General features: G+C 32.1%; 3 protein-coding genes across 3 annotated transcripts; 1 reads left to right on the forward strand and 2 right to left on the reverse strand.

Annotated features, from left to right (window-relative positions):
- Positions 1 to 66: 66 nt before the first annotated feature.
- On the reverse strand, positions 67 to 1,735 carry LOC148227201 (transmembrane protein 70 homolog, mitochondrial). The gene is made up of 2 exons (XM_088202911.1): positions 1,200 to 1,735; positions 67 to 1,133 (listed from the first exon to the last, which is right to left on the reverse strand). The coding sequence occupies exons 1-2, from the start codon at positions 1,650 to 1,652 to the stop codon at positions 927 to 929; spliced, it is 660 nt and encodes a 219-aa protein (XP_088059037.1). The 5' UTR covers positions 1,653 to 1,735; the 3' UTR covers positions 67 to 926.
- Positions 1,736 to 3,695: 1,960 nt separating this feature from the next.
- Positions 3,696 to 5,236, forward strand: LOC148227202 (nucleoporin NUP42-like). The gene is made up of 3 exons (XM_088201492.1): positions 3,696 to 3,945; positions 4,011 to 4,255; positions 4,320 to 5,236. The coding sequence occupies exons 1-3, from the start codon at positions 3,852 to 3,854 to the stop codon at positions 5,175 to 5,177; spliced, it is 1,197 nt and encodes a 398-aa protein (XP_088057618.1). The 5' UTR covers positions 3,696 to 3,851; the 3' UTR covers positions 5,178 to 5,236.
- On the reverse strand, positions 5,222 to 8,006 carry LOC148227203 (serine/threonine-protein kinase RIO3). The gene is made up of 2 exons (XM_088201491.1): positions 6,658 to 8,006; positions 5,222 to 5,701 (listed from the first exon to the last, which is right to left on the reverse strand). The coding sequence occupies exons 1-2, from the start codon at positions 7,969 to 7,971 to the stop codon at positions 5,384 to 5,386; spliced, it is 1,632 nt and encodes a 543-aa protein (XP_088057617.1). The 5' UTR covers positions 7,972 to 8,006; the 3' UTR covers positions 5,222 to 5,383.
- Positions 8,007 to 14,422: the final 6,416 nt, after the last annotated feature.

The following is a 14,422-nucleotide window of genomic DNA, read 5'->3' on the forward strand; positions in this document are numbered from 1 at the left end:
GAGTTACGGAAGAGGCAGAAACATAATAAAATTCAGCGTTATTGGTCAAAATCAAAAGATCTCGTGTGTAGTTTTGAACCTTTTATTGGGAAAAATGTGATTTAAATTTACACGAAGTATGTTTCACTCTTCCATATTCGTTAATTCACATTTATATATATTCTATTTATATTTATACTCCTTTATAATATTAATTGTGTTTGAATCGTATTTAACTTTTACCTCATTGTATTCCTAGTTTTCCATTTTTGGAACATCTCGAAAAATTAGTATAAAACTAATATAAATATTTCGTTGTGTAATATATCATGATTTATTAAAATTTTATGAATTTTAAGAAAAAAATCGGACAAAATTGGGTGAAGGTAGATAGGAACAGGCGACTTATCTTCTAGTGCCATGCTACCTTCTCTCGTTTATGTAATCCGGCGATTGATGTATTTTATTATAGTTTGTAACTTACGAACAAATTCATATATTAGCTAACAAGTATAAAAATTAGGTTGGCGATCTTTTCTTGCTTATAAATCGAGGTATAGCCACAGATCTGAAAATAGTACACTTTGAACATAATTAGCAACCAGTGGTTTAATCAATAAGTTTGAATGAACAATAACAGTAACATTTGTATTGTTAAATATACTTTGTCACCCAGCTGATTGTGATTGGTACAATATAATCGTCATACTGTTATTTATTGCTAGTTTGAAATATCAAGTCAGTAGAAGGTACCCTCACTTATTATGAGATAACTAATATAAGGTTGGTTCACTTATATAACAGGAAGTACATATTTTATTTAAATTTATACAATTTAAGCAACTTATTACTGGATATATAAACACAAACTCATTCTACTTCTCATATAATTCTATAATAATGTTTGTACACTTATAAAATAAATAAAATATATAATTATTCAACATCTATTTACATTGTTTTGTATCTTCTACGTTTTCTTTGATAGGCTTTACATGCAAATTAATAGGTTTATCGAAACCTATTAACTTTGAATAATGAACAGGATCTTTAAATAAATTGAGGTCAACAAATACAGAATGACCTTTAACTACAAAGCTTGTAAACATTCCAGGAATATCAGGAACGACGACATCTTTTGCTTTAAATGTTAACTGAAATAATATAAATATAATAAAGCACATAAATTGAATGATTATATAAACATGAATTTATTTTACCTGTTTACGCCTAGCAAAGAAACTGAGAGTGTATGCTGTATATGTGTCGGTATTTATATCATAAAAAATTTCGAAAACGTATTTCTTTGTTATTTGATGCAAGAAAATTGGAGTTACAAAAGTGAAAAATGCTAAAACGCTATACATGGCGCAAGCTATTGGGATGCTATCGAGTTCTTGAGCTCTCGGGATAAGAACTGGTTGGCAAATTATTCCAAAAGCGCTGGAAAATAACGAAAACGCTTTCACTCTGAATATATGCTTGTTTAAGTTGCCTTGATATATATTGTCCACTGATTTTTTTGTGTTTTCATCTTTGACTGCAGTAGAATATTTTATTATGTGGAGAGTAGTGCGAAACTGATTGCTTTCAATGTTCCATTTTGCAATAGAATTTGTGCAAACTCGTCCAATAATAGGATTCAATTTAAATAAAGAGCGTACAGCCAACATTTTGATGTACTCTATACAACTTAACCTATACGCCCATTTGACTTTTGAGTGATGAGTGCGAAGGAATCTACCTTATCGACGCGAGTATTTTGTATGGCCATATGAAAATATTTTGCTAATGTTTTTCGGATAATATGTATAATAATTAAAAATATATAAAATTAAAGGCATGCTTTTAATTAAAAAACATTTTTTGTATTTATTTATTCTAGTATATGTCAAATATTTTTTCTAGAGAGTAGATCGTCGCATTTGAAGTTAATAATAATGACTGTACATATTGAGTACATGGATGACGATTCTGACTTTGAAAGTGAAGAATTTTCAGGTGAGTTATATAAATTATTTTTATTAAAACTAAAGCATACTCATAATATGAAGTTAAAAAAATATTAATTAGCATATTGAAGCAAATATATGGGCAACCTATGGTCTACAGTTTTGAATTTTCTGTAAATTAAATATGTGTAGAAATCTAAAGTCGTATCACCAACAAGTATTCTTCCAGAGAAATATTCTTATCAAAAATTTAATTAGTAAACTGTCTAATAATAACTATTGTGTGCGAGCGTCATGTTTATTATAACGATCTAATAACGAAATTTGTGATGAAAGTTTATTTCTGCATTTATAATAAAATAAATTTATTTAAAAATTAAGTAATTTAATCTTGGAGATAGGATCTACGCAATAGATACGTATACATACATATGAAGCTCATTTAATATGTTAGGATTCATTTAAAAACCGCTAAAAATCTATGATGTATGAAAAGTAATACATAACTATTAAAGCAATTATAAATATATATAAGATACTTTATACAAAAAATAAATATTTAGATGTTCACATAATATACAACATATTGTGTATGCTCATTTGTTTATATCATATGCTCACATTTACAACAACAAAACCTGTTTGGGGTTACATCCGTGAAAATGTGCAAAAACGCTAGAAATCCAATTAAAATACTCATTATAAATAACGACAAATTCTCATTGCTTTGTCCGCAGCTCAGTTATTATTTGTAAAAAAATAGACTCTTACTTAAATTACTTTAATAGGTTTAAAACAAGACGTCGCGAAAGATTAAAATAACATTCAACAACATCAATAAAAAAATAACTAGTGCTTCTAAATTAACAACAATAAGTATAAATAAGTAATTTTTAAATATTTATTTTATCCTATTTTGTTTTCTAAAATTTTATTTTATAACTACATGGGTTAGGCACTACTTACTTAAAAACTCGACTACTACATTTCAACTGGTATGTAGTAGGCAAGTTTCGTAAGTAAGTCTCCTTAAATATTAGTCGCTGTGTGCAAAGCCGGATTTACCTATAGGCCAATTACCTATAGGCCAGTGGCCTTCAGCCGAGGTGAATAATCATAGCAATTTATCTCTAAATAACAATAATTATCTTGGTCTTTTAGTACTAGTTGCAAAATTCGATCCATTTGTACTTGCTTATATCAATAAATATGAAAATTAATGCTAAGTAATTTTAAGGGCGTAATTGTTTCTGATGTGAAAAAGCCTGAAGATTTCTACTTTTCTGTAGAGTATGCTCCTGGTAATTTACATACTGATCAGTTCACTTTAATTATCAGATACGTAGAATCTGAATATAACTTACCAATTTCAAAACTTAAACTTTCTTTGTGATAAAATATTAACCAGGAGGAAAGAACTGCTGATTTTGTGTTAATATCTATATCAATTATTGAGCTTGACACTGACTTTATTATTAAACACTACAAATAAAAGCCTAATATTCAAATTGATTTTATTAACTGCATTTTTTAAATGCGCTTAGAGCTTCTCAAGTTCTTAATCCGCCACTGCCTAGACATTCTCTTCATCTAAATTCGTTTCCAACTATAGGAGAAAATCATTGTGTACGTTTAAAAACGATTTCATATTAAAAATATTGAAAAAATAATTGTTGTTACGAAATACAAAGAAATTATTAAGTATGTATGTACATATTCGATATACTTTTTAATTCAATGAGAAGGACACTTTTTCTTGTCTTTAGACTAATTCTCAGCTGTCACTTTAATGGTTTAAAAACGTTCATTGTTATATTCTGATGAGAAGTTTGTTAATATAAATTTTGGATTTGTTAGCAACCGAGAATACGCAAATTCAATACTTTTGTCGTAAATTATATATCATAAAATTGCGCATAAATGACTGTGTGTCGCTTCTTTCAACAAGGATTTTGTCGCTATGGCAATAGTTGTAGATTTGAGCATACAAACCCATACAAATACACAAATTACGGTATTAAAACTTCGAGAAACATGCAATACTATTGTGACATAAATTAACTTTCCTATATTTTACAGGAGCTCAACCGCAAACTCCAACATCGAGTACAGCCGCATCTAGCACGGGCAACGTCACCACTGAGCAACTACTCAATCAAGTTTCAGTTGATACGAATGCAGCTATCAACGGCAAACAGTGGCTTTTGTCTAGCTATGGACCGTTCAAGTCGAAACCGAATTTTCCGGGACTTAATGATATATCTCCCGAGGAGCTTAGGTTTCAAACGTACGAAGCAAAAAACAATGGCACTTTAATCCAATTGGTATATAATCAAAATATAATTATTGCTGTTGGATGTAAATTTATTAATGTTTGTGTTTGTTTAGGAAAATCAGATACATCAATCTCAGATGGAAGCTATGGAGAAATTAAAAGCCTTGACAAAACCTTCTCCGATCATTGTTGAAGCCATAGAATCTGTATATAAGAATATCACCCCGAAAGATCCGTTCGTCTTTGATCAAAATAGCTTTGGAAGTCCGTCGAATCAAACAGCTTTTAATGCTTTCGGAGGAGGAATGCAGGCAAACGTTGCACCGACAGTTACACCGAATAATATATTCGCACAAGCGGCTAATAGTTTGTTTCAAAATCATCAATCTTCGGACCCGTTCGGCGGTCAGCAGCAATCACCATCAGGGTTTTTCGGTGCCAATACTTATTCTTCGCAGATGGAATCAGCACCGACTAATGTTTTCAGTCAAAATAATCAGCAATCTCCCTTTGGCGTTCAAAGTCAAAATTCTAGTAATTTTGTTGCACCAACACCGCAAAATACTTTTTCTATATTTAATAATAATCAGAACCAAACGAGTCCAGTCGGTAATGTGTTTGCGCAACAAACTGCGTCTCCGGTAACTCCAGCGTCATTATTTGCAAATGCTAATGCAGCATTCAGTCAAAGTGCGCCCGCTTCTGCTAATGTGTTTGAGAAACCTCTCAATTCAGATGCAAATTCGAATCCTTTCGGTGTTGGTTTGAATAGTAGTTTCACTCAAAATCAGAATACAAACGTTTTTGGAAATGCTAGTAGTAATATTTTCGGGAGTAAAGAGGTTTTGGAAGAGAATGTTTATTCCAAAATGGAAGAATTGAGTCAGGAAGAAATTGACGCGTTTAAAAGCGATAGTTTTCAAAAAGGAAAGATACCGGAGAATCCTCCGCCTTTAGAACTGTGTAATTAAGTTTGTTCAATGATTTGATACATTTTTGTAAATAAAATAAAATATTGATAACAAAAAAATATGAATTTTATTTGTAAACATTACATTGTTTAGCAATACAATAAGAGCTCGCTTTTATTATTATAATGTTAGAATAATTCCGTTCATGCTTTTGACATTGAATTTTAAAATAGCAGTAAAATAGTTTCTTTATGAAAAACAATATTTCAATCCGAGGTTTCGTCGACTTGTTTGGAACTGTGACTTTTTTTCCACAGTTCTTCAAAATCGTCTCTTATGCCTTCATGATTGACAAAATTGTCTTTCACTTTTTTCTGGCTTTTTTCCCATGCGTAATCGAATGGATAAGGTTCCGGTTTTAAGTCTTCGGGCATTTCTGGAGCTTCTTGTATTATTTTATTAGATGATGGACCTTTTTGTCTAAGGCGTTCCAATAGAGGTAGATCGTTGCCTTGTATTCCAGTAATATGTTCAAATAATTCTTCTGGAGTTTTGACATTTGGTATCGCTTTACGCGAGAAGAACTGAAAATTAAATATACGATTAGTTGATTTGCTTATATTACATATTTATTAGGTTGCTTAATAAATTGTGTGAAATTAAATAAAGGAGCTGCTTTATCTCGAGTGTTGACACATTTAAATAACCAAATATACATGAAAACTTCAAAGCAAGTCTGAAAAGCGACTAACTAATTAGTTTATGAAGATTTAAAGATTGTTAAAACCCTTCTATATGGGCAGAAAGTCGTACAAAAAATTAGGTCATTTAACCTAATAGAAAATCGCCAATACTCATTGGGCACCTAAAGGTGCCATAAACCTTTGAGTCTAATAACATGGTTATTTAGTATAATTTAAGGCTGTAAATCACTTGAATTTATTAAACCATAATAATGTAAAAAATATGGCATAAATAGGTGCCTGCACATATTAAAAAAATTCGAAATGGTGCGCAAAAATATCAACCGCTTTAAGATTAGTAATTTTATACAATCTACTAGACATTGTTAAACAAGTTTTTAAAGATAGAATTATGCACAAAGTATATCCACGCCTCATTAAACCAAGAATGCGTGAATACTAGCTTTGATGAACAGAGATATCACATCGGACATTCATTATCAATTAGGGTCTAAAAGTTCGTAGGCAAATAACTGGTTCCGAAACAGCACAGTCTAGAGATCTACAGTACTCTTTTAAGAAGAGTCCGTAAGACACGAAGTCAGCTAGCTGTCTGAATTGATAAGGATTATTTCGCACTTTGCTAATATGTGGAGGAGCACCAATTTATGCCATAAGTTATTTAAATATTATTTCAATAAAATAAGGTATTTTTCAATCTTAAATTACACAAAAAACATATTTCATGATGACATCTATAAGTGTCATCCGCAGTCAAAGGATTAAAGATGGAAATATTTTAATAGCATTTCAGTTAATAGGTTCTCGCTGAGGGGTTGTCATATATCAATACTTACATTGCTAATATTGGTACAGTCCCGAAGTAGGAATTCCAGAGCTCTCGGATGACTCGGTTCAATGGACTGGGATACGTCTATGAACCAACATTTATTATTATGCCATAATATGTTATATTCTGATAAATCTGCGTGTATTAAATGCGCTTCGTTGTATAATTTATGCATATCTTCTACAATCTTTTCATAAGCTATGGTCCAATGTGCATGCGATAAGTCTGCTTCTTTCAATTTTAAAGCAGCTTTGTGGTTATCGCCTATGAACGACAATACAAGGATGTGTTTTTTGAGGCAAATTACTTCCGGCACATTTATCCCGATCTTCTGCATCCTGATCAAATTGTGCATTTCTTTCTCGGCCCATAAATGTATCACTTTCCTCGGATTTAGCTTGCAGAATCGATCCTTGAATCTGTAGTCGTCTTTGATATACTTGTCTCTGGTTTTGAACTCGTTCAAAGTCGTTTTGAAGATTTTGATAGCACATTCTGATGGTAGCAGCTTTTCTGGATACGAAGGATTGCATTGAGCATGAAGAACGACCGATTCTTTACCAGTAGCTATTATGCCGTCTATGCTTAAAAGCATTTCATTATTTATGAATTTATATAATAGTAGACGTGTGGGTTCGTCGATTCCCAGCTCGGCGGTCGCATGACTTTCTTTTCTGTTTAACATTCTATTCTTTTTGGATTGCTCAGATCTGGAGTGTGCTTTCAGACTGTTAAACACTTTGTTAGGTAGCTGCATATCGAAAGCGGCGCCGTCTCCGGTGTGAAATTCAGGCGGAAAAGCCATCACTTTACAAGCGTTTCTCCTACTCGCTATCGTCATATCGTGTTTAGTCACAACTTTACCATCTTTGAATGTATACCCGCATTTCGGTATATTAGCGAAGTCTTTCTCGTTAGTCTCGAACTCGTCCCAATCTGTGTTTTCTCGTTGAACTGTCTCATTTTCGCTCTCTCCCACGCTATGCTCGGGTACAATTTTATACTTGTACAGTCCGTTGCGTTTCATTTCGCTCATTTTTACCAAGTCGTCGTATTCTTGGTTGAATTGGCACTGGAGCATCTGGGCGATGATAGCGTCAGAGTCGCAAAAATCCGCCGCTTTGTCATGCTGCAGTTGATGGAGCAACTCAGATGGTATTTCGTCTTGGGAATCTTGCGGTATGGAAGAAGCCATCGCTTCGGCGTATTTGGTGTTTTCCTTTTTTTGGAGGTGTTTGGCTACCTCCTCGGACATGATATCTTGAAGGTCAGAAGTTGAGGGCTCTTTTATTGCACCCCAAGCGCTCGCAGAGGCCGCCATTGCTATTGCCTCAGATGGTGAAATGACCAAGTGTCACATTGTGCTAGTTTGGCGACAGCTCGTTAAAAACGAATGCTCGTTACATCGAATTCTCGTTATATTTTTAAACTTTTAATAATTATTTATTTACTATTTAATGTAAATTTGTTTTAATTCAAGTCTACTATTGCCATATTTTTGGGTTTGTTCAAATTCGAAGCATTCTTTGTTTAACCATTTAATCTCTGTGATGTGTAATTAGTACACATTGCTTCTAATAATTTAAATATCTTCCAATGGCGAAACTGCAAATTTTGGATCTCCCTGCAAAAATAAAAATCAGCCCTGCCCCTTAAAGAACTACTTTTCTGAATATTTTTTCTTTAAGATTATATATATAAAAATAAAATTAAAATAAATATAAAGCTTTGGCGACGGGTGACAATTAGACATAGATTGAGCCGCTGCAGTAGTAATTTATTGCGATATGAAGTTGTTACATGTTAGTAAATAAACGGGACGCGAGCGCGTGATGGCGCGCGTCCGAATGCCAAAGATTGCCAGTAGTGAGAAAAAAAACGTCACCCCAGTGTTACCACAGTGCCGTCAGATTTTGGCCATAATGAAATCAAAATTGAAATATAAATATAAGCAGGCCGCATAAAATAAATATCAGAAACATTTAAAAACCATAACAATGTAATATTATATACGTCCATATAAATAATAATTTATTATAGACATACATATATTAACGACACTAATCATAGTATATATTTAATTTTATGTATATATTATAATATATACTAGTGGACCCGGCAATTCTTCGCTATTGCTAAATTAGAGAATTAAATAAATACAATAGAAGAAATTATTCAATTAAAATGTAACATGAATTGAATGATGTGGAATATTTAATTTTTTTCTGTTTCATTGCTGTTTTGTTTTTGATATTGCTTTTTTTAGCTTTAGCGCCATTTGGATATTTTAAGGAAAAATTAAAATAAATTGAAATTAATGAATTATTTACCTTCAAGATCATTACAATGCTTTGGGATATACGATGTTTTTGGTGATTCCATTTGGCACATATACAAAAAAATCGCTTGGTAATCATATAAGGGAGCATACAACGTATAATTGATTATGAGATAAACATAGATTCTCCAAATTTAATTTACAAACTTGCAACGATTGACATTGTAATTTGTTTATCGTTATTGCAAAAGCCAGTGTAATTTGCATAGGAATGGCATATCTGTTGGAATCATTGGTGTGCGTATTAGCACCACATCTTCTCCTTTGAATTTTACAGGTAAAATTGTTGCCTAGATAACATGTTTTAACAATTTTTTGATTGCCAATCTGGTAGTTATCAGCACCGTTAGTTTAGTACCACCGAATGGCTGTTCCGCGTAAATCTTGCAATTTGTTACACTTGTCAAAAAACTGTGCGTAACACCCACAGGAAAGAAAATAAATATATTTCGTATTTAGATTTTGATAAAATAAACACAAATATTTGTAGACATAAATGCGTAATTTTTATTATGTTTTTCCTATTTATTTTATTATTCTATCTTTGTTGATTTATTAATTGAAAAAAAAATATAAATTTAAATATGTTGTTCAATATATTTTTTGTATATACATATAATAATATTTTATTAATTAATGTTAAAAAATATTATATGATTTGCAACCCCTGGCAATGACCTCGATGGCTCGTATCACGCGCGCAGGACGACGCTCTTATCTCTCACTCACTTTCGTTACTTAACACGCAAGCGAGCGAACGAAAGGGAAAATAACTCATCGACCAGGCCTGGTGCGGGTGCAGACCAGTAGCTCTATTTGGATATTTTTGTTGTTCAGCCGATGACTTTTTTGTTATTTACAGCAATTAAATTACATGTTCACCTCAGCTATGAATAATTAAAACGATATTTATAAATATTCCGCTTATAAATCACTCATTTTTGTATGTGTATATGCCGCATAATATCACATGGAATTATTTGGCACAGTAAGGGAAAGTTAAATTGTATATTGCAGAAGCTTATTAATGGACATCATCCCTATCTGTCTCTTTTAAAATCGGCATTTTCTGATGAATTAATGCTTGTATTAATATTTTTTAGCTGTGACAGTTGAACAAATAAACGTTCTTCTGTCAAATCAAAAAAATATTTGTTTCTTAATTCGCCAAAAAATGTCTGCAATGACTTCTCTTGCTTTTAATTTATGATGCAAGCTTAATAAAATCTTGTATCTTGGATCTGCATATACTACGGTAAGAAAATATATATTTTTAAAAAGCGTTATCCTTAAAATTCCTTTCTTGTCTTTTTATTAAATAAAATTTAACCTCTTCTTTAATAAAAAAACAACTGAAGTAACACTAGCATCTTGAAAGGTAACGGATGTAATATTCGCTTTTCTAAGACATCTTTCGTCATATTTTTCAATTCATTCCATCCTACTTTGTTTCGTGACAGTTCTTTTTTCCAGCAGCAGCTGCTTGTTAACAATAATCTTAAAACAAAAGAAGACGATCAAGCAAATGTTGAACACCATCGAGTTACTGTATCTAGCGATTGAGTTCGACCATATAACCTCAGTAAAATATTATGAATAGTTGGTGTTCGTAATTTGATAACAACCTGCTGGTTTTTTGTTAATATATTAATTGCATTTTCATTCTTCAATCCAGGGTAGATTGCTAGCTGTCGAGTATAATTGCCACACTACAATAATTGAATTTTCGAACAATCTTCAGTAATCGATGCTAGCAATATAGTGCTATCTCTAACCCACTGTTAGGTCGGAAATGTCACGTTATTGGTCATCGCATCCTTCAACTTCTTCATCCAGTGAAATATTTTGTTGTATTAATACAAAAAGTAAGTTTCTTTATTATTGAATTTACACATTTATTCACTGCATTGGCAATACAGATACGTAAAACATTTTTTTAATAAAATGAAAAAACTCGATTTAAAAATCTAACTAAAATAAACAAAATATACAATTAAAAATACTTTTTTTATACAGACTTTTTGGTGTACGGATGGTGACAGGTGACAATTAGACAAGGATTGGGCTGCTACAGTGGTGTTTATTAAAGTTTACGAACGTGATCGGCGGACGAGGCGCCACCGGTCGTCGTGCTTCCGCCAGAGGAGTAATATAAATTTATTTTTGCGGCTTTTCACGGACGGAGTTTTACCGGTATAGCGAATAGGTAATGACGGATCACAATAATACAAAAATTAGCCACTGTATACGATTTATTGTGATTATAAAACGTTTGTTACGATCGGTAGAATATGTCATTCCGTTGCTAGCGTAGCTCTAGAATTCAGACTGAATCACCCCATTCCAGAGTTTCCATTACTGATTTTTTTCAATTGTAACTGTATAGTCCACATAGATTATAACGGTAGTTCTTACACCATGATAACGCACCGGCTCACAACTATTACATACATAAAGAATTAATTATTTTAAAATAATTATCGTTATTTTGTAATTACCTAGTCAATTGTAAAATACCTAAAGATATATATATTTTTAATTTAAATTCATATTTTTTTGCAACCCATTTGTTTAAAAAGTTACTGATTTTTGTGTAATCGAGAGTTTTCATTGTGACAGCCATGGGGGCGATTTAATTGTTTTTGACGTGAATTCTTGACTTTTGAGAAATCATAAAATTGTCTCATGACCGCCATAGTGTTCAAAATCGTTATATATGGGTTACATTGATCATATTGTTTATATTAAAAAATAAAAAAATGATATAATTTTTTATTATATGAGGGGAATTCAAAGCTTTATGCGAATCGCCGTCCACAGCGATTATCAAATTATTAGAGCGAATAAATAAATAATAGCAACAAAGTTGCCAGTGATATACAATTGTATTTGAAACGAAACGAAACTGTATTTGTCCATAATGTCGGTGGATTATTTGTTTCGGTTTTGGGGGCGAGCCTAATTTGATTTTATTGAACATCAGGCCAATTACGGAATTTGCTTTGGAAAGTTTTCCGCGCGGATTGCGGCACTGGCGAAATGAGAAAAGTTGAGTGGCATCTCCCCCGACTAATAAATAAATCTTGATCTGACAGGCTTGCGCAGTCTGGACAGCGACGACGGGCTTATTGACTTAGTGGGGAAAAAGAGGAAACAAAAAAAGATGTTAAAAAAAGCACAGATTCGCTTGAGGAAAATGAAATTGGATGTCATTAGTGTTAACATCGAGGGGAAATTAAGACTTTTGTCTGCCTCATATTATATATAAATATACACAAAGACGTGTTATTTCCAATTTTGTTTACCGCGTTCTGTCTGATATAAACCTCACGTACGCCAATAACATGTTTCAATATAATATAATAATAATGCTGAGAAAATGTCTAGACGCAGATTTTAGAATACAAATTATTAATTTAATAAAAATACATTGTGCGGTTGTTTACGTAAAAATAACGCGGTTACTTTATTTTTCTCGGGAGACAGTTTATGTATCAAGTTTACTTAGTTTTCTCTCAGGGTTTCACTTAACTTTACAGTTGAAATAAAGGTCAGGGAAATGTAATATCGACACGTTCACAGTAACTAGTGTCATAAAAATAATACAACACGATACTTCCAACAAAAATTCAATAACTTGGATTGTGTAAAGACCTCAGGGCGAGTAGGTACATGCTCACTGACAAAATCGCAGTTAAACAGACAGATTAGTGATTTACTATATAAACTTATCATCTTTAATATTTTTTTGATTTTTGACAATAACAACATTTTTTTATGATCTCAAGTATGCAATAACCACATACTATATTAACATATTTTTCGGTAAAATTAGATTTATTATAAATACATTTACAGTCTTACTCAATTACTCGGTATATTTTATTAAATTTTATCTTTAAAAATATTTATTTTATTAGCTGCAGGTAGTATAAAACCTGCCAAAGCTTGAATCTGAATGTGTATGATTAATTAATTCGTAGTATAGGTTTATGTGGGGGGATGCATGCGCTTCTTAAACCAATTTACGCTGACGGGGCGTAAATGGAACTTGTAAAAAGCTTCAATTACAAAACGTGTTTAGGAACGTCTAATGGATTTCGTAAAAATATATGCAGTTCTTTCTGTGTTAGTAGTAATGGTTGCATTTTTATCTATTAAGGTTTAAACGTGAAAAAACCAAGGAACGAGAAACATTTAAGCTTTGCCTTTCTAATGAACCATGAGTATATCTCCTGGGTGACCCTCTATTAACCAAACCATTGTAGATTATTCCTAATTTTCCATTAAAATAAGAACATATTTTTGGTATGTAGGATAATGCTTACTATATCGATGAGTAAAATATATTTTTAGTTGTAACAAAAAGTTTGAGGGTCTGTTTGTAAAATGTCTTACCCTTACTCAAATAATTTATATTTAATTTACTTTTTAGACAAAACATAGCATAGGAGCATTTGTTAACTTTTGCCCAGACGCAAGAATGTCTAACTCATGTCTGGTGTACATCATCTCGGGCATAAAATAATAAAAATCTTGTACGATTTATGATATGGAAATTGGGGTGTAAAACATTCACATCCACTTTACTTATCCTACTCTTCTTACTTTGTATTGCATATTAGAATAATGAATTCTCGCCACATACATTTATGTTCCTCGTGCTTTAATGTTTGAAGAATAAACTACAATTATTAATTTAACTTTGTTGCTTACAAAACATACAAAAAATCATACGGGGAAGGTTATTTTAATTTTGACCTACTGCAACCACGGCTCGGCAATAAAGAATACAGGCCCCGTATTTAATGAAGTTTCGCGACTTGTTCGTGACACGGCGGCTAAATATGGTCGCTGAAAATTACGGTATGAAAATATACATAATGTACGTGTTAGTGCCAAGGCGACATTTGTACTTTCCGACCTGAAAATACCTAAATAAATTATGAGCAGACACATCTCTATGTACATAGCACTTGGACGGCGAGGAGCGTCCGGGACCAAACGTAAATTGCCACCTGGAGACCTGCTCTTGAAAACATTGCGCATATATCCACTTTTTGGACGTTTATAGCTAAAAATACTAAAACGTTTCACGAATTGCCTTAAATTACTTATCTTGCTTCATGATGATATTCAGGAAAGTTTTGAAACGGAGTGAATTATATATTATGTTTAAATTTGCGAATAACGTAAATATTATTTTGGGTACACTTACCAGATTCTGAAATTCATTCTCGCATTTAATACCAAAAGAATAGCGTCTAACGCGACTCTATCCCTCATTTCTTAAAATAAAATTTATTTTTAAGAGAGTGAAAAAAATACACTGGAGATAAAAAATCAGACTTCATTAACCGAGAAACCAAAAAAGCAGCTGCTTCTCTCTTCACGCCAACCTCACAAATCTAGCCTTTCTATTGTATAATATTAC

Source organism: Plectrocnemia conspersa, unplaced genomic scaffold (assembly GCF_051122295.1).
Source record: "Plectrocnemia conspersa isolate PC_06_02 unplaced genomic scaffold, ASM5112229v1 ptg000013l, whole genome shotgun sequence".
Classification (NCBI taxonomy): Eukaryota; Metazoa; Arthropoda; class Insecta; order Trichoptera; family Polycentropodidae; genus Plectrocnemia; species Plectrocnemia conspersa.

Coding starts and splice junctions, on each gene's coding strand:
- LOC148227201 (XM_088202911.1), bottom strand. CDS start 1,652: ATGTTGGCTGTACGCTCTTTATTTAAATTGAATCCTATTATTGGACGA. Junction 1,134..1,199: donor TCTTTGCTAGGCGTAAACAG/GTAAAATAAATT, acceptor ATATTATTTCAG/TTAACATTTAAAGCAAAAGA.
- LOC148227202 (XM_088201492.1), top strand. CDS start 3,852: ATGACTGTGTGTCGCTTCTTTCAACAAGGATTTTGTCGCTATGGCAAT. Junction 3,946..4,010: donor ATACAAATACACAAATTACG/GTATTAAAACTT, acceptor TATATTTTACAG/GAGCTCAACCGCAAACTCCA. Junction 4,256..4,319: donor ATGGCACTTTAATCCAATTG/GTATATAATCAA, acceptor GTGTTTGTTTAG/GAAAATCAGATACATCAATC.
- LOC148227203 (XM_088201491.1), bottom strand. CDS start 7,971: ATGGCGGCCTCTGCGAGCGCTTGGGGTGCAATAAAAGAGCCCTCAACT. Junction 5,702..6,657: donor ACTGTACCAATATTAGCAAT/GTAAGTATTGAT, acceptor TTTAATTTTCAG/TTCTTCTCGCGTAAAGCGAT.